This window comes from Hipposideros armiger, unplaced genomic scaffold, assembly GCF_001890085.2.
Source record: "Hipposideros armiger isolate ML-2016 unplaced genomic scaffold, ASM189008v1 scaffold_416, whole genome shotgun sequence".
NCBI classification, from domain to species: Eukaryota; Metazoa; Chordata; class Mammalia; order Chiroptera; family Hipposideridae; genus Hipposideros; species Hipposideros armiger.
This window is the reverse complement of record NW_017731766.1, coordinates 1,336,745-1,361,447: the sequence shown is the minus strand read 5'-3', so window position 1 is coordinate 1,361,447 and position 24,703 is coordinate 1,336,745. Positions and strand designations below refer to the sequence as shown.

At 42.0% G+C, this 24,703-nt stretch overlaps 1 protein-coding gene across 1 annotated transcript in view; it reads left to right on the top strand.

Moving 5' to 3' along the window:
* The window catches only part of TTC1 (tetratricopeptide repeat domain 1), a 38,117-nt gene extending 15,440 nt beyond the window's left edge, over window positions 1-22,677 (top strand). Inside the window, exons 5-10 of the mRNA XM_019664086.1 lie at window positions 5,097-5,157; window positions 6,787-6,899; window positions 10,115-10,151; window positions 13,226-13,374; window positions 15,757-15,811; window positions 22,059-22,677. Coding sequence (XP_019519631.1) covers window positions 5,097-5,157; window positions 6,787-6,899; window positions 10,115-10,151; window positions 13,226-13,374; window positions 15,757-15,811; window positions 22,059-22,192 — 549 coding nt within the window. The 3' untranslated portion in view covers window positions 22,193-22,677. The remainder of the gene's footprint in view (window positions 1-5,096; window positions 5,158-6,786; window positions 6,900-10,114; window positions 10,152-13,225; window positions 13,375-15,756; window positions 15,812-22,058) is intronic.
* Window positions 22,678-24,703: the final 2,026 nt, after the last annotated feature.

Below are 24,703 nucleotides of genomic sequence, written 5' to 3'. Positions count from 1 at the left end.
ATATATATATATATATATATATATATATATACACTCTCACTTCACAAGAGCCTGACCTGGCAGTCTGAGTGATTTGTCTGTGTTCATGGAACATTCCTGATGGCACTGGAGACGAGATCGTAGATCAAAAAGTGGCTTAAATTAGAGTTCTAGCAGAGGAGACTGAAACTTCTTAAGGAATGAACATTAAATGAACGGGTAACTTGGTGAGTTGCCCTTCTCTAAAGAATTTTTGGTTTTGAAATAACTGTTTTTAATATATTAAAGACCTTTAAGACCTGTGATGCATTTATTCATGTGATCATATAATTTTCTCTTTTAACTTATTAACATGTTACCTTGCATTAATATATTTTCTAATGTAAAACCAACTTTTCCTTTCAGTGTGTATGTGTTAGAAGAACATCAGACAGTGACGCATTGTGTGTGTGTGTGTGTGTGTGTGTGTGTGAATGTAAAATTGATTGAATGCATTCGCTGATATTTACAGGGTTTTATTTTTTACCTCAATTGAAATTGTTTTATAATTTTTAAACTAAGTTTATTGGGGTAACAATGGTTAATAACATATAAGTTTTAGGTGTACAGCATTATAATTCAACATCTGTGTACTCTATTGCATGCTTCCCACTCGAAGTCTAGTTTTCTTCCGTTACCATATTTGACCCCCTTTACTCACTTGGCCCTCCCCTCACAGCCCCCTTCCCCTCTGGTAACCATCATTCTGTTGTCTGTATTATGAGTTTGTTTTGTTTGTTTGTTTGTTCCTTTTTGTTTTATATCCTACCTATGAGTGAAATCATTACAGTTTTTGTCCTTTCCCGTCTGACTTACTTCACTTAACATAATACTCTCAAGATCCATCCATATTGTCGCAAATGGCAATATTTCATCTTTTTTTATGGCTGAGTAGTATCTCACTTTTCTATCCAGTCATGTATCGATGGACACTTAGTTTGTTTCCGTTTCTTAGCTATTGTAAATAATGCTGCAGTGGACATAGGGGTATATATATCTTTATGAATAAGTGTTTTCAGATTTTTGGGGTAAATACCCAGAAGAGAGATTGCTGGGTCATATGGTCAAATTCTTAATATTTTGAGGAACCTCTATACTGTTTTCCATAGTGGCTGCACCAATTTATATTTCTACCAGCAGTGTATGAGGGTTCCTTTTTCTCCACATCCTCTCCAATACTTATTTCTTGTCTTTTTCTTTTTTAACAGATTTTTTTTTTAAGATTTTTTTATTGGGGAATTGGGGAAGGGGAACAGCCAAGTTGTTGTTCTTCAATCTTCATTGTGAAGAGTGCCAGTCGCCATCCGGCTTCCTGTTGGCAGCTTCTGGCCTCTAAGTTCAAGATACTGTGTTCAGTCTTAGTTACAGGTGGGCGTAGCCACCATCCATTGCGGGAGTCAAACCGGCAGCCTTGTTGGTAAGCGTGCTCGCTCTATCCACTGAGCCATCCGGGTGGCAGCTCAGCTCAAGGTGCCAAGTTCATTCTTAGTTGTGGGTGGGCATAGCCCACCATCGAACAGGCAATCTTGTTGTTACACCAGCTGAGCCATCCTGCCACCTGTTGGCAGGTCAGCGACAGCTCAGCTTGGGCACATCGTCACTGGCCCATGTGGGAATCAAACTGGCAGCCCTGTTGCTCAGAGCTCGCGCTCTTAAGCCAACTCTTAACCAACTGAGCAACTCGGCCGGCCCTATTTCTTGTCTTTTTGATACTAGCCATTCTAACAGGTATGAGGTAGTACCTCATTGTGGTTTAGATTTACATTTCCCTGATGATTAGTGATGTTGAGCATCTTTTCATGTCCATTGGCCATCTGTATGTCTGCCTTTGAAAATTGTCTGTTCAGGCCCTCTGCCCTTTTTTTTTTTTAAGATTTTATTGGGGAATTGAGAACAGCACTGGGGAATCTGTGGAAGGGGAACTGACAAGTTGCTGTCCTTTTGTTCTTCAGTCTAGTTGTGGAGGATGTCGCTTCACTGGCCCATGTTGGTATCATCATTGTGCTCTTCCCGAGTGAGGCAGATCAGTCACCGGCCTCTGGACGGCCACTCACATTGGCTGTCGGCCACTCACGCTGGCTGCAGGCCACACACGGTAGCCTATGGCAACCCACTGCAGCTTCACAGCAGCCCAGCTCCAGGTCAAGCTGTTGTTCACTATTTTTTAGCTGTAGAGGGCAGTGACACTGGCCCTCATGTGGGATCCGAACCGGGGCCCTGCTGCTCAGAGCTGGCGTCCCAAGTCAGCTCTTAACCAATGCGCCACTCGGCCAGCCCGCTCTGCCCATTTTTTAATCTAATTGTTTGGTTTTCTTGTTAAGTTGTATGAGTGTCTATATATTTTGGATATTAACCCCTTACCAGATAATATGATTTGCAAATATTTTCTCCCATCCAGTAGGCTGCCTTTCATTTTGTTGATGGTCTCATTTGTTGTGCAGAAGCTTTTTTAGTTTGATGTAGTCCCACTTGTTTATTTTTGCTTTGATTGCCTTTGCTTTTGGTGTCAGATTCAGAAAATCATCACCAAGACCCATGTCTAGGAGTTTCCTGCCTGTGTTTTCTTCTAGGAATTTATGGTTTTAGGTCTCCCAACACCACTTATTAAAGAGACTGTTTTTACTCTATTGTATATTCTTGGTTTCTTTGACATAAATTAATTGACCATGTATGCATGGGTTTATTTCTGAGCTCCGTTCTGTTCCATTGACCTCTGTGTCTTGTTTTTATAACAATACTATCCTATTTTAATTACTATAACTTTGTAATATAGTTTGGAATCGGGGTGTGATGCCTCCAGCTTGGTTCTTCCTGCTCAAGGTTGCTTTGGCTGTTTGAGATGAAATAACTTTTGACTGGATTTATTATGGGACTTTCTTGGCTTACAGCATCCAGCCCTCCCCCTCTCCTATTTGGAGGAACTCTGTGTTGTAATCTTGTTGTCTTGGCAGCATCCCACATCCCTCACTCCATTCTCTTGACAGCCAAGGTATGTGACCCTCACTTGGCTCATTGGACGCTTTTGATCAAGACATTCAGCCTTGATAGGGCAAAGGAAAGGGAATGGTTAGGAATCATTTGCTGCTATTACAGCCCTGTCTTGGCCAGACTCTTCCACTGAAAGACACTTAATGCTTTCTTGCTTCTTGGCTTAACAGAGCTGCCTTGAATCCTGCCTGTTTTCTAAGCCTATATTTTAGGCCTCCTATTGATTCTGTGATCCCCCAGTAGCTTTCCAGTAAATCTGCCCCCTTAAGTTTTTTTGCCTAAGAGAGCCTTTTTGCTTGCATCCCAAATCCTAACCAATACAGTAGAGAACATTACAATCCAAGCACCTCCCTCCTGGGTAGTACTAGGTAAATATGACCACATTCTTGCATTGGAGTCCTGTCACCATCACCCATTTTATTTTTTCTGTTCTCTCTTAAAATAGCACTTCTTCAGATATGTTACATCTTAAAATGAATTATTGTATCAGCTGTACATCTGGCACATAGTAAATACCATAAAAATTAGATTTAGTTTATACCTGCCTTTTTATAGTTTCTTTATTGAAACCCATCAAGTACTCTGTTTTACCCAGAGTCTAATAATAAGGCACTTGGGAAGCATCCTGGTCTCAACAACATATTTACAAATCTCTGGAGACAGAATGTTTTTACTTTGGTTCCTCATCTGAGGAGTCCAGTTGTTTAGTCTCCAGGCTTCTCCTGTGCGTGAAGTACCCCGCTAACGGTATTTCCTCCCTTTGAAATTTTTGTTTAGTCAGAAGCTTCAAAATGAAGAGATTTTTGGAAATTCTGTTAAAACAAAACGGAACAGAAACTGTCCCAGGGCGGCAGGCGAGCAGCCACTTCTCCAGTCCTGCTCATGCTGACCGACCCCAGAGCCGAAGTGTCCAGGGCTGAGAGCACGCAGCACAGTCATCTGTGCTCTGCAGAATAATGTTCCCTTTGCCTTCGATTTTGACGGGTGCTTTGCCATCTGTCAATTTCTGAGTTGTCAGAAGAAGCTAAGAAGAGATTTATTTATGAGTTTCTTTAGTATGCTAACGGCGTACTGCCCTGACCCTGCAGATGAGGCTCGTCCCCCGGAATGCGCTTTGCCCGCATACCAACGTCTCCTTCATGACACAAACCACAGCCGTAGCCAAATAAGCATTAAGTTATTATTTTACAGAAAAACCATAGCTCACATGTATTGAGCCCTTATATGCCAGTCACTGTGTTGGGAGCTTTACATACATTATCACATTAATCCATGAAACTATTAAAGCCTGTTTTTTAGCTGAAGAAACTAAGATTCAGAAAGATCTAGAACTTATCCAAGATCATGCAGTTAATAAGTAGCAGACCCAGACTTTGATCTTACAGTGTTATGCATACCAGTGGGAATGTTTCAGTTTGAGTGAATAGAAATTAAATAATGCCTAAATTAACCATTCCATGTAAAAGACAGAAACATAGAAAACCTTGGTTTTGTGTTTTAAACATCAAGAATGCGATTGATGGGCTGGCCGAGTGGTGCGATGGTTAAGAGCTGGCTTGGGATGCCAGAGGGCCCCGGTTTGGATCCCACATACAAGGGCCAGTGACACTGCCCTCTACAGCTAAGATGCTGAACAACAGCTCAACCTGGAGCTGGGCTGCCATGAGTCGCCCCCAATGGCAGGTGGGTTGCCATGGGCTACCATGTGTAGCCGGCAGCTGCTGTGAGCGGCCGTCCAGAAGTCGGCGACTGATCTGCCTCGCCCGGGAAGAGCACAATGATGGTACCAACTTGGGCCAGTGAAGCAACGTCCTCCACAACTAGATTGAAGAACCAAAGGACAGCAACTTGTCTGTTCCCCTTTCCCCAATTCCCCAATAAAAATCTTTAAAAAAAAAAGAAAGAAAAAGTGATTGATGATTAGCCAGATGTTTATGTATGTTTCTCTAAATCTGTTGGGAATTTAGATAAAAGTGATCTGTTTCTCAAAAGTTAAGCCTCTGCCTATTAAATAGCCTAAAGAAAGCTGACCTTTTTGTTCACTGACAATACTACTATGACAAAACATGTAATTATCTGGTGTTTTTTAGAAAAGAAGAGAAGAGAGCACTAGACTGAAGGAGGAGGGAAATGAGCAGTTCAAGAATGGAGGTAAGGGCCGGCCGAGTGGCGCGATGGTTAAGAACTCGCTTGGGATGCCAGAGGGCCCCGGTTCGGATCCCACATATGAGGGCCAGTGACCACTGCCCTCCACAGCTAAGATGCTGAACGACAGCTCAACCTGGAGCTGGGCTGCCATGAGTCGCCGGCGACGGCGTAGGCTGCACTCCCTGCTGCAGTGGGTTGCTATGGGCTACCGTGTGTAGCCAGCAGCCAGCGTGAGCGGCCAGCAGCCGCAGTGAGCGGCCGTCCAGAAGCCGGCGACTGATCTGCCTCGCCCGGGAAGAGCGCAATGATGGTGCCAACTTGGGCCAGTGAAGCAACGTCCTCCACAACTAGATTGAAGAACCAAAAGGACAGCAACTAGTCTGTTCCCTTTCCCCCAACTCCCCAGCACTGTTCCCATCCCCCCAATTCCCCAATAAAATCTTTAAAAAAAAAAAAAGAATGGAGGTAAGACAACTGTTTAGTTCAGTACTGATGTCTGGTCACCTTGACTCCTCATTCTTTTGTAGAGCCTGTGGAGACACCCCAAAGAACATTTACACTCCAAAGAACATTTGGAAACAACTAGCAGCCTGAAGTGCTAACAGTGCAGCCTTGCCACCTGGCACCGTGAACTTTTTTTCTTACCGTGTCCAAATCGTTCTCAGCTGACAGTGACCAGTCAGCGTGTGTCTCTTAGCACAGGCAGAATTTTTCTTTTCTGTAACCCACTATCTATAAATCCAGAAACTGGGAGGAAAAGCTCTTCAGCTGTTGCTTTGGAAAACTCTAGCCTGGAATGTTAAAAGGCTCTTTGCTGCATTGCTATAAAAACAGGGCCCCATTCCTCACTTTGCAGTAATGCTATAAAAACTGGCCGATGGTCCCAGCAGAGCCTATGGAAGTTTTGCTTGTACTTTGGGTGTTTGCGTGGGCCTTTTTTTTTTGGATGCCTTCAATAGAGAGATGTTCTTCATGTCTTTCTAGATTTTCTACATATGCTTAGGAATAAATCGGGTTCATTCGGATAATTTGGGGGAACTATTTGATCCTATCATAATAGCCTTCATCACATCTCAGTGCATATGCTTTAAAAATCTAGTAGTAACATTTTCCCTAGTTATTTTTAGGTTTAGAATTTTTTTTTTCTTATATCCTGGTTTAGCAATCATCACTTATTTTTTCCTAAGAAACCAGTGAGTGGTTCTAATTTGTATGTCAGTGGTAAACATTTCAATCCTGAGAAAGGTGTGAAGAGGCAGTTTTTCTTTAGTACCCTGACCACATAATATTGTGTGGGACAAAATTCTCTTTTATGTTCTTTAGTCAACTACTGGTTTTTACATTGTTGTGTTTAGCTCCGTAAAATGTCTCTCAAAACATTTCATGGAAGCAGTTTTAGCCAGGTTGACTCTATGAAAGCACAATATCTTTAATGAAAATATATACATAGAATTTTTTTCTTCATCCCAGGCCATTAATCCCAGACTTCAGCCTGTTTAATCTGTCCAGTTTCCACATCCCCTTTCAAAATTGCTTTCTAAATTGGAAAGCTATGCATTCTGAGATCCTGAGGAATACACTGATGTCAGGAATAAAATCATAATAACCTCTCATCTTTTACCTCATCTTCAGATTATGTAGAAGCTGAAAGTTCTTATAATCAAGCCCTTCAGTTGTGCCCATCCTGCTTCCAGAACGACAGATCTGTTCTGTTTTCAAATAGAGGTGCTGCAAGGATGAAACAGGTATGTATCTGTGAGCTTTTCTTTCTAAAGAAGTGCACGAACTTGCAGTGTTCTTGTCCGGCAGCTTCTCACGGCAAACTAGCAGAGGGCCTTCAGGTTGCCGCCTCCCTTTTCCTGTGCATGTATTTCCCTGATACAAAGGGCACAGGCAAGAGAGAAAAATATTTTTAGAAACTTGAGTCAGATTACCATCAGCATCCCTCATTAAAGTGGCTGAGTGACCACTTTCATGGAAGCAGGGCTGGCAAAGTTTCCACCAAACGAGGGCCGGGTAATGAAGCAAAGATCCAAGCAGTGCGTGTCCTGGGGTAGCTGTGGTGGCTTATTTTTGGCCTGGGATCTTAAAGGCTCAAAGGGACACACTGATTAAAACTCTGGACTTGACAAAGCTTATTCCTAAGATTCTGATTTTTCTGTTGGAAGTATGGGCATGGGGAGAAACATCCAGAAGCTGGGATGGGAGTAGCCCTTACGTGCAAAACAGGTGTTGGGGGAAATTCAGAAGCGTGTTGTGTTTCCGAAGGATTGAAAACCTGGCATGGCAGGGTGAGTGTAGAGAAGAGAAGAGTGCAATCGTGTTTGTTTTGTACCGTGTTGGTATTAAAAGTTGGACTTGTTGATTTGTCTGATTCCTATTTAGTAACTTAGTAAATTTTGCTGGATTAAATTGATGAGTTTTGAAAAAATAATACTCTTGTTTAACTACGGCTACTTATGTCCAAGGCGCAAAGGGTTGGTTATTTAACATACCTTTACGCAGTCACACAACAGGCTCTAGGTTGGGTGAAGTGGGTTTCTGTTGGTTTGTTTAGATCAGGTATCTACATCACTTTCCCTCATGTTGCCTGAAATTCTCTAGTGCCTCTATCAAAGTCACTTTAGATGACCAGTGGGGAGTGGGGAGGTGGGGTTGGTGCTTGAATGGTTGGACATGCAGAAAGGATTCGGATTTTCTTGTTTTGTTTTTTAAAAACCCTGAACTTGTATGTTTTATTGGATTCAGTCTCCAAAGTGAAGTATTTTCTAGAGTGATTCATGTGACATAGAAGAAGAAATAATTCTAGAGTATGCAAGCACATTTTGTATTAGGGGAAATAAAACAGCTAAGTTTATCTAAAGCAGTGTTCATTAATATACATGCATTCTACCATCAGTCAGAATTCACACCTAACAGTTTTTACACTTAGCTTGGAAAATTCTGATCTTTAGTTTTTGCTTCTCGGAGACATCTTGCCACGTTCTCATACTGGAAACTGTCATTGTGAAATAGAATCAAGGGCACCTTCAGTGTCAGAGAAGATGCACCGTACCCATCTGGCTCCTGGCTCCATAGTTTCCTAGTTATTGACACTGCTAGGGTTGGGCTAGCGTAACCGGCTAGCTCTTGAGTTAGGGCGATGTGTGAGGAGAATGCAAAGGAGAGTTGCTCTATGACTGTTCCCTTTACAAAGAATAGGTTTGCTAGTGGGATGGGTTGTTTGTTTTGTTCTTTTAAGTTGTACTCTTAATATTTAAGAAGATTCTAAAAGTAGAGACTTGAAAACTTCCAGGATGAGTGCACTGAAACAATTTAAGGACAGTGTTCCGAATTTTTCAAGGAGGTGATGGGTTAAGTGCTTTAAGAAGAATTTCTGAAAGGCACATTTGCAGGCTCAGAATCCCTGACTGAGTGCCCCTGGCCAGGCTTCATATTTCGCATCGAGAGAGAAAAGGCAAACTAGGGTCAGACTTCAGTAAGTTATGAAAAGATGGGAAATAAGTTCTGGGGTTTTTCCCCCCACACACCCTACCCCTTTGGAGACTGCCACTAAGCAGCAGGCAACGCCTGGGTCCCCTGGGGTGTCAGTAGATTCTGAGCCTCAGACAAAGGATTCTGCAGTAAAATGCCTTAATGCCTTAATCCGTAGAGGCCAGTTATAGCTGAGATGCACTGCAACTTAATAATAGTTTCTTAGGGGCACAAGAGTATCACCACAACACATACACACGTAAGCGGTAAAGGTGCATCCCTATTTCAGTAACTTTAAAACGTGAAATTGTCTTCCATCTGATGAGTTGGGGAAATACTGACTTATATGAAGTCACACAGGTTTCCTCGCTGCAGGACTTCTTGGAGCTTTTAATATGTGAATTGCTATGTTGAACACTAGATATATAATGTAGTTATAAGAGATACAATATAGTTAGTGTTTCCTAGACGGCTCTGGAACCCCTTTGTGTTTATTGTGGGCAAAATACACATGACATGAAATTGACCGTGTTAACCATTTTAAAGCATAGAATTCAGTGCCACTGAATACATTCATCAGTGTTAGGCATCCATCACCGCCTGGCTCCAGAACGTTTTCATGACCCCAGAAGGACACCTGTGCCTGTTCAGCATTCGTTCCCCATCCTGGAACCGTTTCTGACTGAGTAATAAAATTCATTTTGGTAGACATTGCTCTAAAGTATTCTGCGAAATATTTAGCATTCGCTATACATTAGCCATTAATGGCAATGTTGAACATTTATTTGAACTAACATTTCTGTAATATTGTAGAAAACTTCTAATTTGGGGAAAATACACATTTTAGACCTTAAAGAATTAAATAGCGGGTTAGTGTTGGAGCTGGAACTAGAAGCTAGTTCTTCTGCCATCCAGTGTTCTTTCCACTGTGCCATGCTTCTAGATTCAGCAAGTCAGCTAGATATCATATTTGGTGAATTGTTTTGTAATTTGGTTTCATCAGTGGATAAATTAAGGTTTATAACTGAGACGACATGACAAGCCACATGGTGTGTCTGTAGATGGACCATCTGTATCCTTTCTGGAAGATACTACATTGGGTATGATAGTGTAATGACTAGCCAAAGAGGAGGGCTGGTGATTCAGTTACTCAGATGTCAGTCCTTTGCCCTGCTTACTGATCACAGAGTTTTCTCAGTGTCAGCATTCTAACGTAAAGTGATTGCAAATGTAATAGGTCAATGAGAACAGTCTTTAAAGACACTTTAGGAAAGATCGACTTGACTAATTTGTTGGCAGACTTTCAAGTCATAGCTGTCACCATATTTTGAGTTTTAGCTTGGAAGTAACTTGCATGTTTGGGATCCCTTTGAAGAACATTATGTATCTCCATAAGCAATTATTCATGATCAGTTTATGTCGTTGAGCCTTCGGGCCGTTAAGATAGAAATAGGGTAACACATATTAATGTTATATTTCCTTTTAGGACAAGAAAGAGCTGGCCATCCGTGATTGCAGCAAAGGTACAACTTTTTGGTCTTGTTACATGTTAACATACAAGAGCATCACCTCAGCTAGATGGACAGGCTCTCAGCCAAGTGTGTACTTGTACATGTGTACCCTATCTGAGGCCTTCAAAGAAGCAGCCTATGGTTCAGCCTTCTTAGAGGTATTGTATTGTGGTCATCTTAGTGCAAGTGTGCTTTTGAATGGGCCGTTCAGTCAGCTTATCCTGTGTTAGTAAATATGTGAACAAAAAGTCAAAGCTGCCTTGGCAGCAGAATCTTGTGGAGTAGAATTTACTTCTGTAGTGTCCAAATTACTTTCCTGTGGGTTTGAAATTGAAAGTCTTAGATGCTATTGGGCATCTGGACCTGTGTTTTTGGGACGAGGGGGTGGTGAGGGGCAGTTTCTGGTAGGGAATTGATACTCCCTTCAGATGTAGTAATTCTTCCAAACCTTCTTGCCATTACTTTAATTACTCTTTCAGGTTCCACACACTGAATCCAGTCTTTGCTCTTATCTTATTGCTTCCATTAGGGTCTTTTCACCTCACTAACTTATAGAAATACCCCCAGACTTAAGATCACTATTGTTTTGTTCCTTTTGTGTGCCGGGTTTTTTTCCAAAAATTTCTTGATAGGCCAGACAGTTGCCTTGCCTCTTCAGCCAGCTTGGTGTGGAGAACACACATAGTCACTTTTCTTTGCGTCGTACCACTCTCATGAGTTTTTCTAACTATTACTTTTTAGTAATTTGTGGGTTTTTTTTCCAGTTTTTCTTTGGATAATAATTTCTCTGAGAATCATATGGTTACAAAGAACCTTATATGTTATCTAGTTCAACTTGCATACTAAGCATGAATTCCCTTTTCTTGGTTTTTCTTTACATTAATTTTCACCCTCTCTACTGGGGCATTCTTTTCTTTGATACTTGGTATTTTTTTATAGTATCTGAATGAAACTGTTACTACATTAGAAATCAAGCAAACTATTTCTCATCTATTACTATCTTAGGCTGGAACTTATTCTGAATGTACTGTTTCATTTGGAAGATGTTTAACCATAATCTGTGTGGGATGTATGGGTTTGAAGAGTTTAAATTAGGAACAAGCTGCTGATTTTCAGAGCTCCTTTCTCTCTGACTAAAGGATGAGAAAGTGCCTTGCAAGCTTGTTTAGCAGGGAATACACTAGGAAACAGAGTTCCTATCCAGGTGGAGCCCTACGTATAGGAGCCTTGTCAGAGAACGAGAGGACGGGGAGGAAAGTGTTTCCCAGATTTGTGTTTGGATTTTGTTAAACCAATATTTGTATGTTTATCCATAGTTGTTAGGGGCCACATGCATTGTACCCATAGGCAGAGTACCCTGACACTAGATGGTGTATTTGTGTTAAGGACCCCCACACACACCAGCACACACACCCTCTTAACAGCTTATTTCTGGGGTCATGTTGGAGCTCATTGCTGCTAGTCATGTGGAACAATATTGGATGCTTCTAACCTTCGGGTTTTCAGCCTTGGCATAAATAAAGGTTAAGTTCGTTTTCTTTATATGGATTGGGAAAGAAAATCAGATGTTGGAGTAATATGTTGATTTTAGAGGTTTTTCTAAAGTAATTGTGGGAAAAGTTACTTCTCTTCAATACATATTTGCATTAGAAACTATTCACCAGTTGAGAAGGGGGCAGGATCAGGGTTAAAATGTAAATTAGGGGGTTCTGTTTTTTAAAAGATACAGTAGAGGTCATTGGAGTGTGTTTCCTGTGGATGATATTATGATGTTGTAATTGGGAGTATTTTTAAAAAGATGATGTCCTGGGCAAAGGGGAGGTTGACAGCACATCAAGTTGAAATGTTAAAGGATATGGGGTTCTCAGAAAACTTCAGAACCGGTCTTCTCGCAATTACTGTGCCATTTCTCTGACCCTCTTCATTGAAGGGATTGTCTGCACTTGCTCTGTCCTTTGCCTTCTCCCATTCTCTCCTCACCCCACACCCATTTTGCTTCTGTTTCATCTGTGCTACTGAAACCCATCTTGTGAAGGTCACCAACAACTTCTTGTCCAATTCCATAGTTGCTTCTGTCATCACCCAGCTTGACCTCCCAGAGATGTTTAATACAGTTTAATCATTTCTTCCCTGCTCTGTTGGTTAGTCCTTCTTATTCTCTTTTGCTGGCTTCTCTGTCAACCTTTGCAACGTGGAAGTCCCTAGATCTTAGTCCTGCGTAGGGCCCTCTTCTTTTTTTTCCTCTGTTTTCTCCCTGTGTGATCTCATCCAGTTCTGTAATTGTAAATACCGTCTATACGCTACACTTTATATTCTCAGTTCTTCCCTGTGGCCTGGAGCCCATTGCAAAGTTGACATCTCTCCTTAGATGTCTGGTAGGCACTGTGTATTTAAGGTCCAGAACAGACTCCGCTGCTCTCCAGTATACACACATGCGCGCATGCGTAGAAAAAAAGAGAATGCTAACAGAGCCTACCACCAAACTGTTTAACCTCAGCTCTGTACTTTGTACCTTCCGGTTCTCTCACTTTTACACTCTGCACTTGAGCTCTGTGTTCTGGCTTATTCTGAACTGGGTGAAGGACTAGGCGGTGGAAACCAGGGCTCGGGGTGTAGACCAGGGTTTGAGAAGCTACAAGCCACAAACCGAACCCAGCCTACCACCTGCTTTTGGACAGCCTGTGAGCTTAAGAATAGTTTTTACATTTTTCAATGGTTGGAAATAAAATCAGAAGAGAAATAATATTTAGTGGCACAAGAAAATTATGTGAAATTCCGATTTCAGCATCCATAAATAAAGGTCGATTGGAGCACAGCCATTCTTGTTTGTTGAGGCATTATCTGTGGGTGTTTTGGTGCTGCGATAGCAGAGTTGAGTAGTTGTGACAGGCGGTCTGTCCTGCAAAGCATGAAATCTTTACAGTCTTGCCCTTTACAGAAAAAGTTTGTCAACCCTCAGGTATAGGCTTTGACAAATAACTCTTCCTTTTAGAACCTAGAGGACGGTTAATAAAGAAACTTGATATAGTTTAGGCTGTGTAGGCTCTTTTTCTTCTTGGTAACAATGATTTCTTCTCTATTTACAGCCATTCAGTTAAACCCTGACTATATCAGGGCCATATTGAGGAGAGCAGAGTTGTACGAGAAAACTGACAAGCTAGATGAAGCCCTGGAAGACTATAAATCCATAATAGAAAAAGACCCATCAATACAGCACGCAAGAGAAGCTTGTATGGTAAACCAATTTTTTTCTTTCTGTTCCTTGTGTTGCTACTCAATGAATCTTAAATAATCCTATGGGACACAACCACATTCCATTTCTATGCTTTTGAGGGGCTTACCAAAACATGTGGGCGAGAGAACTGTGCATGGTGGCCACAACCCCACTGTGACCATGTACCATTTCATCTCCATTCTCAGAGTGTTATCTGTATAAACCTTTAATCTCTAGGGCTGACAAGAGCTTTATTTCATTGTTCAACTAGGAAAATCTTGTCCGTTGTAGTTGTACAACCTCACCAAAGTGAGTCTCAGTGTTACAGGTCCATCCTTTTTCTTGTTCAGGCACCACGTTTCTATTTATGTCATATGCCCAACACATTTCCCATTGAATATACCCTAAACTAACCTTCTGATCTTTCTGAAAATGACTTTTATTCTTGTCCCTGGCACTGCAAATCCTTTTGCTTCTAAACATGATAATATTTTTATGTCAGTTGTAAATTGGCTAAATGTTACTGGTTTTCTTTCCCCCGTTTGGAAATAACTCCAGATGTGTACGTTGACCTTGAGCAGCACTCCGTGATTGTCCAGCATGCACAGAGCAACATACACTCTAAAAGATGTACTACCAAATTGGATGCGCATATCCTGTTGCCCCCAAATGACGGCTGTTCAGATAAGCGTGAGAAACACTGGCTTTACCTACACAGGCGTCTTCAGTGCCAGACTTCTCAGAGAGCCCTTAGGGTGGAGGGCCTGTCATGAACCCCTTTATGCAGCAGAGAGATTACAGGCTGGCAGACAGGATGCAGAAAGCTACAGACAGGTTTTATTTAAGCGAACTTTTGGTTTTGTTTTTAAATTAAGGCCACTTGTCAACATTTAAAAACGGGAAGATTTTACTAGATAAAATGTAAGTCAGACTCCTCTTGAAAATTGGAAGATGGGGGCATAACGGGTTCTTGAATTGCACGTCAGCATTCAGCTGGAGCTTTGCAGTTCCACTCCCAGCCGTACCTCTCGCTGTCCCCTTCTGCCTATTCCTGTCATTGTTGCTACTTCCTGTCTGGCTCCTGTTCCACAGGATTTCCCACTTGTTTCATGGGACCATCATTCCACCGAGCAGACCCATGAAATGTTGACTGATCTTTTCATCCTTAATATCTTAGGTGGTTTGGGTTTGGTTTTGCTTTGTTTTTACACATACTTGAGGTGGATTCCTTCAATAATAACAGATCTTTTATTTATCTAGAAATGGAGTAATGGGAGGCAGCCTGCTTTGGATAATTATAATACATAAGCAATTTGAAACCAGTTTTAAGCATTTATCTGACTTTTAACGTATCTCTGAATGGTGGTGAGATTAACTAAATTTGACATGTGGAAAGGCAATACTTAAAAATCTTAGCTAAATTTTTGGTAGCTTTCATCCTTGTCAAATTAGTTTTAAGCCTTCTATGAGAGGGAGCCTTTTATTCTGGTTGTTACATGCATAAAGAATTTATTTATAGGGCTGGCCGAGTGGCTCAGTTGGTTAAGAGCTCACTCAAGAGTTTGAGCTCTGAGCAACAGCGGTTCGAGTCCAGCCCGAGCTGAGCAGCCGCTGAGCTGCCAACAGGTAGCAGGATGGCTCAGCTAAAAAAAAAAAAAAAAAAAAAAAATTTATTTATTTTGAAATATTATAGTAGAGTTATTACTGGAATTCCAGAATACTTGGGGCCAATTACAGAACTAAAAGCGGCCATAGGAGACTCGAATCTAGATTAGTGGTTCTCAGCCGGAGATGATTTGGTTCCGTGGGACATTTGGCATGTCTGGTGACATTGTCAGGACTGGGAGGGTACTACTGGCATCTGGGGGTAGAGGCCAGGGCTGCTCTAAACATCCTATAGTGCACAGGACAGCCCCCAAAACCAAATTCCATAGTCCAAAGTGTCAGCAGTGCCAAGGCTGAAAAACACTGAGCTAGATGATGAACATCCAGTCGTGATCTGACCCTTTCTCAGTAAATTAAGTTATATAAAGAAGTTCAAAATATAAATGAGCAAAAAGATTAAAAACATAAATATCACCCATAATCCTACCACCTATAGACCACTGTAAACATCTGGTAGGTATCCTTTCAGACATTCTTTTGTGTATATATTTATTCACCAAATTTTTATTGAGGTCCTCTGTGGACCTCTGTTGCCAAGAACTGGGAGTAGAGCAGTGAACCAGACAAAACTCCTAATTCTATGTAGCTCACCCACAAACAAATATGTTTTTTTCTTTACTATCGCGTATCTGTACTTAACCTGACCTCACTTTCACATTACGTTTTTAATGTTTCTCAAATGCACAATAAAGCTGAGGGGTTTTTGACAGACCCTTGTTTTTCCTCTTTCTCCCTCAGAGATTGCCTAAGCAAATTGAAGAACGCAATGAAAAACTAAAGGAAGAGATGTTGGGTAAGTCTGCTCCCCTGCTTCCTGCTGACCCCCAGCTGGGGTGGGCGGAGCATCAGTATTTTTATTCACTCGGAGAGAACACAACAGTTGGAAACGGCTTCTGAGCCCTTCGTTTGTTGTGGCGGCTCCTGAGCCCTTAGTGTTTCCTCTCCAGAAGGAACTGTTATATACAGAGGGTACCAGGCTTTTCAAACAGTAAACTTCCGTTTTATTTTTCTTGGAAATTTCCCTGCCTTCAAGAATTCAAACACAGTTCCACCTCCCAGCCAGGGATACCCCCAACCTCTTAGATCATGAATTTCATAAAAACAGTTGAGTTTCTTCATTGAGGAAATAAGGTTTTCAGTGCATTAGGATGCCGTCACTACAAGCCGATACCATGTCAGAAGCAAGGAAATTGTTGTTTTGAAGATGCTTTAGTGTTTGAGAAGACATGAGAGGCCAGGAATTAGGAGTAAATAGTGAGGGGGAAAAGACTGTAGGTGGATGGTAGGGCAGATGGGTTTTTTATCTGTGTTTTAGTTACTTATTTGCCAAAGCATTTTATAGCTGGAATCAGAGAGCCCCTTTTGCAAACAGCCTGCTTGACTAAGGGGCATGAAGGTTCCTGGACAGAAACCTGTCCAGCGTATTCCGCTGAGAGCTTGTCTGATAGTTGCCTGCTCTAGATCTGCTATATGTTCTTCCTTATGAGCATTTTCTATCATGTGAATTGCATTTAATATATTGCTATTGCGTGAGCCTAAGGGAAAAATAATTTACAGTAAATTAGGCCTGGCCATTTATGACCTTTAGGCATCGGTATGCAGAGAACGAGAGCCAATTTCCCAGAGGCTCACCCTGATAGCAGAGTTGATTGAGGAGAGGTCATTAACCTGGACATCCAGAGCCCTGCTGGGTGGGGTCAGACTCCAAGAGAGCTGCTCCAGACTTCTGGGGCCTTCCCCCAGTTTTTCCCAAAAAGGCTCTTTCCCTGATTTAATTAAAGTTGACCCCATGTTTGAGCAGAAAAATTATTTTGGGAGGTACTCTTTCTTCAAAGAGGGAAAAGAGCATTTTCTCACCTATTTTAATAATGGTGCTTTCTTTTAGAAAAAAAAAAAAAAAAGCATTCTGAGGCACAGTTTCCTGTCTCCATGGTTTTCGGATTTACTTATATTGTTCCGTTCACATGAAATATTCAAGTTGAACTCATTCCTTCAGTTGCTTCTGTATGAAATCTCCTCCCATCAGACTTGAACAACTTAAGTTGCTTGCTGAATAATGTGTCAGTTTGTTGTTACACATTGATAGTTTGAATGGCTAGACTTTGTTTTCTTGATGAACCTCAGGAGAGGTTCCCACCATAGGAGAGCCTAACGGAGAGCAATCTCTATGTGGGGCTGGTGGAACCTCCGCCCCAAAGGAGCTTTCTGGCATTCGTCCCTCCTTGTTACAGATGACATGACTGGTTCACGTGGGATATGAGGTCCTTGGAGGGTAGTCACTCTGAGTGTAAAATGTCTTCTTTAGAAGGTGAGCAAGCTTTTTGTAGCGGACCGCACGATTTTTGGTGCTAGTTTCTCTGGGAATGATGGTTTCTGCCGGAGGACTGGCAGTTACAGATTTAAAAATTTGCTCAATACAGTTTGTCATTGGCATTTACTAAGTTATGTGATTATTTAACAAAGTTAGCTTTGATTTAGGTTTTTTCATTAATCTTTGACTTGCTTTTTCTTTTCTCTCTGTAACTTGCTTTTTGTTAAAAGAACTATGCACCCCCTTCTTTGGGGGAAAAGATCCTGATTGGAATTATGAATGGGTAGAACATACTTGCTCCTTTCTTCCTAGCCTGTCATTTATAAATATCAGAACAGGAGTGGAGACCCAGGGGACATCAGTCCTAGTGCCATAGTCCTTGCTGATCACAGGACGATCAGAGTGGCTTCAGATTTGATAAAAGGGGTCAGCATCTGGAATGTTTGTTTCCTTTTGTCCTTCTCTCTAGGAAGATTAGCCTCGTGGCCACAAAAGCCAGGGAATACAAGGTTTGAAAGGACCTAAGGGTGTGGTCAATAGTGTGATAAGGTGGGAACACATGTCTCGGACAGAGCACCCCAAAACATTCAGAGCTTTTTTTTTTTTGAGCAACTTGTGGTTCTGGTGATGCCCTATTATTTGGCTTTGCCCTAATCTGATAATTTTCACATTTTTTAAAATCATAGAACTTTTTTGTTTAAAAAAAAAAAAACTTATGTGAAACCACAATTAAGGAAAAAAGTGTTTTGTTTGTATAAATTGAAATGTCTATCAGGTCTTTTCTGCCTCCACGTGGTCTGCCAGTAGGAGCTCCGTGTAGGAGGTGTGCTTTCTGCACTGTGATGGTGGTCTTGCTGCTTTTTCTTTTTCTGAATAAACTGTTTCTTTTGTGGGGAAAAAAATATATATATATCAATTATAATTTGAATAATTAGGCAATTTTGAGGAACAAAAAGTTGGAATCGGGTTTGGATGGCAGGCACAGCCTTATGAGGACCTGTGTATCTAATTTATTTTGATTTCACAATATTAAGTATGTTTGTTCACATAGATAGGTCAATATTAAAAAAAAAATTTCAAAGGAAAACTGATGAGACATTTTCAGAATCCCTGAGCTCCTGCTCAGCTATAAGATTCTGAGCCCAAATCCTTCCCGTATTGGTCTGCATTCAGAACATGGCTTTCCAGTTTCCCCAGGACTATTTATTGAAGGGCTTTCCATGTTTTTGGCTCCATCAAAAATTAGTTGACCACATACGTGTGGGTTTATTTCTGGCTTCTTAATTCTGGTTCCATTGGTCTATGTGTTTGTTTTTCTGCCACTACCATACTGTTTTGATTATTGTCGCTTTGTAGTGTAGTTTGAAGTCAGGGAGTGTGATGCCTCGGGCTTGGTTCTTTCTTTTTTTTTTTTTTTTCAAAATTGCTTTGCCGATTGGGGGTCCTTAGTGGTTCCATATAAATTTGAGGATTTTTTTGTTCTATTTCTGTGAAAAATGTCATTGGAATTTTGATAGCAATTGCATTAAATCTGTATATTGCTTTATGTGATATGGCCATTTTAACAATGTTAATTCTTCCAATCTATGAACATAGAATATCTTTCCATTTCTTTGTGTCTTCTTCAGTTTCTTTCAACAATGTCATGTAGTTTTCATTGTACAGGTCCTTCATTTTCTTTGCTAAGTTTATTCCTAGGTATTTTATCCATTTTATTGCAATTATAAAAATGGGTTTGTTTTCTTCATTTTTTTCCCCCTGATGTTTCATTGTTAGTATATAGGGATGCAATGGATTTTTGTATATTGATTTTTTATCCTGCAACTTTACTGTATTTATTGTTTCTAACAGCCTTTTGGTGGTGTCCCTAGGGTTTTTTATATATAGAATCATGTCATCTGCAAATAGTGACAGTTTTACTTTTTCATTCCCAATTTGGATGCCTTTTCTTTTATACCTTTTATTAGCCTGATTGCTCTGGCTAGGACTTCCAGTACTATGTTGAATAACAGTGGCAAGATCTTGTTCCTGACCTTAAAGGAAAAGCTTTCAGTCTTTCACCATTGAGTATATTAGTTGATGGTTTGTCATTTGTGGCCCTCATTACGTTGAGGTACTTTCCCTCTGTGCCCATTTTATTGAGTGTTTTAATCATAAATGGATGTTGTATCTTGTCAGATGGTTTTTATGTTATGATTTTTATCTTTTATTTTTTTATGTGCTGTATCAAACCCCAGTGATCTTAAGGAGGTGAAAACAAATGGCATTCCTGGTTCTTCTCAGGGTAAACTGACTGCACAGTCAGTATGTCCAAAAGGCAGTTACGCAGAATGAGTTCCTCGGGTTATCATGACGTACTGTTGCTTGGAGGCACAGAAATGCATATTTGTCAGAACTGCATCCAGTGACAAGCATTGATCTGTAGTTGTAAACATTCTTGTCCGAGCACAGGCAGTTTTGGGCTTTTCTCTTTGCCCTGGAAGCTCATGTAATACATGAGATTCTAACACTTAGGGACAGACACTTTCAGGCTGAGTGACAGTGTCACATTGGCTGCAGGTGGAAATAAGGAAACCTAACTGATGACTGCCCAGATGTAGGGGGCACAGAATTTGGCAGCCAGTGGACAGTGTGGCAGACAGGTTTATGTGGCAGATGATCCTATCTTGGGTACAAGGTAGCTGCTTTAGTCTCTGCACGTCCAACCTGACTCTAAACAGCAGCGGGGAAATTCATGAGTGTGATCTGCTTACGAACACAATCTCCACTGAAGGCACTTCTCTGCCATCATCTTAAACAGCAAAATGTGAATTTTTCAGACACCAGAAACTTACCACAAAGTTTTGCTGTGTTCCCTTATGTTCCCACTGCCCCACTTATTTCAGAGCTGCTTTACCCAACATCGTAGACCTTCAAATGGTTGCTCAGTGAATAAGTGGCCTCTTCCCATAATGTTGCGCTAACTTGCAGTCACAACCACCTCCAGGATCTCCTCTTCTGATTTACTCTTCACTTCACCACAGCGTTATCAGCCTTGAAAGCTGCTCAAACCAGGGGCCTTCCCTGTGGCACAAGCACCATCGATGGCTGGGCCTGGCTCAGGAGAGCCTGGAGCAGTGCACCTCCGCCTGCCTTTCAGCCCTGGACGCCTCACTCACTCCTGCCTGTCTGTACATTTGCGCAAACCATCTTGCCTGCACTGCCCACTCCCTCTATCTCAAATGGTGGCACTCCTGTCTATTCTTGGGTGGCGATTCAAATGCAAACTCTGCCCGATCTCCCCTCTCACTGACTCATAGCATTTTCAGCCTCAGCTGCATATGAACAGGCTTCTGTGTGGATGTCTTATTTTCCCCATCATATCTAAGTTGTTTCGGTGTAAAGACCATGTTGTATATTTTTGCATCTCAACTACATACAGCAGAATGCCACACATATGTACTTAGTACACGTTGGTTGAATTAATTAGAGTCAGGTAGCCTCGGATCTTCTCTAATGTGAAGACTATTTAATTATGGGTCCTCATTAGGTGTCTGCTGCCTGCCAAGTACTTTATGTACGTTTTCTTATTTAGCAAGCAGAACTTCCCATACTCTGTTCTGCTGTTCTGGAGATAATTGTGAAACTGTTGAGTTATAATGACAGGGATATGAGAATGGAAAGACAAAGAATGATTCCGTATGTGTGAGGTTGGGTCCCGAGAGAAACAGAAGCCAGGATTGGATTTGAAGTGCAGAAAATTTATTGGGAGAAGCAACCTGCAGGGGAAACGGGGCGGAGGGGTGGGGGCTGGAGGAGTGGGAGAGCCATAAGACCCCTGGGAGGGAAGTTGGGTGGGAAAAGTGCGAAGAAAGTTACAGTGGAGCCTTTGGGAAGCCAGAGTTAGCGGTCATGGCGTCCCTGGTCTGTCTCTGCACCGTCATTGACTGGGAGCAGCCGCAGGGCACGGGCCTCGGCCTGGAGTAGAGCTGTGCTCCCTGCATCGGGGGAAGAACGTGTTCATGACTGCCGCTCCATAGAATACACCAAGCTGAACGTTCAGGGCTCCTTGTGGCGGGCAGGTCCTTCAGCCACTTAGGCAAAGTGAGGGCCTGCAAAAGGCCCCCATTCTCCCGCTCCATCTGCAGATGGAACGCTTGTCCCCTCACTTTGCTGCCATCTCTAGGACACAGTGGCATGCTGTGATCCTGTGACTGCTCACTGTCCTTCAGAGCACTGTCTCCTGAAATGCCACCTTCCCCACCCCCCTGCACATCCTGAGAGCTGCACCCTTAGTCTTGTGTCTGTCTCCCCACTAGACTGTGAGCATCTCAGAAACTGAGAATAACTTATTCTTGAGATCCCAGTACCTCATATAGTAGATACTGAATAAAATGCATGGTGCAAAGGAGAGGGGCTCGGAGTGACCACTCCACCCAGGTACTGGCCCTCCAGCAGCGGCTCCTCCTGGCAGTGTGATGGGAGCCACTCGAGAGATTCCTGCTCGCTCAGTGGGTGTCAGAAGGGCCAAGCTCTTCACAAGCTCAGGCTCGGATGGATGGCATTGAAGTGACTGCACTCCTGATGGGGACCTGGGGACTGAGGTTTCATAATTTCAAAAGCAGGAGTTTCTTTAACTGCCAAGAGACACACTATATTTTGTAATCAGATAGTAAGGCAAGCCCACTTGGGGTCTTCCTGCTTCTGTTCATTCCTCGCATTTATTGGAGTTTTTGCTTTTACATTGCAGGTAAACTAAAAGATCTTGGGAACTTGGTTCTCCGCCCTTTTGGACTCTCCACAGAAAATTTCCAGATCAAACAGGATTCCTCTACTGGCTCCTACTCCATCAATTTTGTTCAAAATCCGAATAATAACAGATAACAAAGATAACAGTAGCTTTTAAAGCTGGCTAGTAAATTGTGTGTGCTGCTTGCTGTTAGCAAGGGGCAAGGCCCTGCCAATGTGTAACCTTTAACAACATCTTATCTCCAAGCCAGGCTACCCAGCAGAGCCCAGCACTCCCTTCTCCCTCCTGTTTTACAATCAGGGATAAATGCACTTCCGGATGTAATGAGCCTGATTTGATTTCCTTTTTAAGGTGGTGTCTGTGCAGTTGCTGCCCCTGGTTCTGGCTGGCCTTTGTTTTGTCCAGGAGGAAGCCTGCTTGTTAAGGCTGACCTCCCTGAACCTCACCAACACAAACCCAGTCTCGCCTGGACCCAGCCAGCCTGCCGGTCGGAGACTGCCCAGACATTATTGATGGTGTTCGCGCCTGCTGTCCCCTCTCCCTGATCACACTGCTGTGCGTGGGCTCCAGCGTCTTCTGATTTCCTCTGTGGTAATAAATGCTTTCTGTGACGGTCTGAGCTGGGTTGTGAATTTTGTCCCCATTACGACAGCTGAAGCAGGTTTCTCTGGTTCTGAGAGCAGTGTTGGTTTCAAGCAGTGCTACTGAGTGTTAACTGGCTTCTACAAATATGTCCGAAGTCTCAGTTGCACCTTGAGGATGATCAAGAGATGACCACTTACCATTTACTAGAATTCAGGAACCAGCTCACAAGCTGTGGGCCGCTCCATGTTTGCACAGATAACTAGGAAATCAATGTTTTTGACCAAGCATCGGTCTTAATAATTTCAACTTATAGCTTCATTCAGGCATGGCGGTATGTGAATCCCTGAACTAAACCATATTCTTTTCTACTCTTTGAAGCCAGAGATTTCAAGGATAGTTGGGGTTTTTTTGGGTTTTTTGTTTTTTCTAGTCATTACTTGATGCTGGCGAAAGCTTTCAATAGTTCAGGTGAGTGTCAAAGGCATTGACATGCAAGTATCAGCTCAGAAACGAAGCGCACACATAACTGTGACACACAGTGGTCCCGCTCCAGTGTTAAGGCTTGTACTGGTTCTTTGATCTGTTCTCAAAGCTGCTCAGAGCGTTGGTTTGGTAGATAGTGGAATGAGGTGCAGTATTAACTCTGTATTGGCTAAGCTTGTCGCCCAGATTGAAGTGGAAGTCTATGGATATTACGAGAGGGCGAGGGAGTGTGGTTAGTTTTGCTTTCCTATCTCTCTGGTAAATCTGGTGTCTGGTTTTCCTAGAAAGGTGTGAGAAATCCTACAAGTTATACAGAAGCCTTGCTGGAAGCCGTGGGGTCCAGCTGTCCAGTGCTTCCTGTGCAGCCAGTGTTCTGCTAGAGCAGTTCTCAAACCTTTTGATCTCAGGACCCTTTCACTCAGAATTTAAAGAACATTTTGGTTTATGTGGATTATATCTATTGATATTTACCATATCAGAAATTAATAAAACAAATTTCTTCAATATTTAGTTTAACTCCTTTAAGAATAAATGCATTTCATGTTAATATAAAAATATTTTTAAAAAAGTATCTTCCAGAGGTGGGGAAGGTAAAAAAAAAAAAAAGTATCTTCCAAAACGAGCACGTTAATAAGAGTGACATCATCTTAAATTTTTGCAAGTTGCTTTATTTAATGTGTGGCTTGATAGAAGATAGCGAACTTCTCATATCTGCTTCTGTACTGTTTGTCACATCATGTATAGGCTGGAAAATCCTGCACACTTGGGACAGAATGACAGTGAAAAAAGCAGATAACCCCTTAGCCTTCCTGTGAAAATAGTATTACAATGAAATGGTGTTAGGAACACCTGGAAACCTCGGACTACATTTTGAGAAGCGCTTTGGCAGATTATGACTTGAGTTCAACTGATGAGACTAAGCAAAGGACGGGGCTGCGATTCCTGAAGGACTAGCTGAGCTCCAAGGAGTAGGAAATAGACTTGCTTGCCTCGAAACAGCCTTCCTAAGACACCACCATTGCTGCAGGGTGTAGAGGTTTTGCTTCTTAGGCCTCCTCCCCTATCCCCCCTCCTTCACCAGCCACCATCCTGAAATCTTCCAGGATGCCAAGTAAAGCCCACAGTAAATGCTTCTAGTGAGTGGGCCAAGTAATGCATCTGGAAGGGAAATGAAGGAATCGAAGTAGGTGTGAGGTTGTTGCTTAAGCCAAGGAGTTTTTATCTACCACTGTTATTTATCTGCTTCCTAAATCTGGGAGAAAAGAAAGATTCAAACCTTTGAACACGTTTGACAATAGAAAAATCTTAAAAGGGTTGAAAAGTAGGAGGTGTGTAAGGGAGGAAGGTGGCCTGCATTTGCCTGCTGTTGCTGAGATGTAGGATTTCAAGTTCTGTGATGCCTTCCTCCTCCCACCAAAAAAAGGATGCCAGAATTTATGTTAAGGTAATTACACTGTGACATTGCACGTATTTCTATTCCAATGATACTGCAGTGGGTCAAAATAACGTTAGATCTCCTTCTAGAAGATTTTTGAAGACTCACAAACATGTATTTCTTTTTTTTTTAAATGCTATGA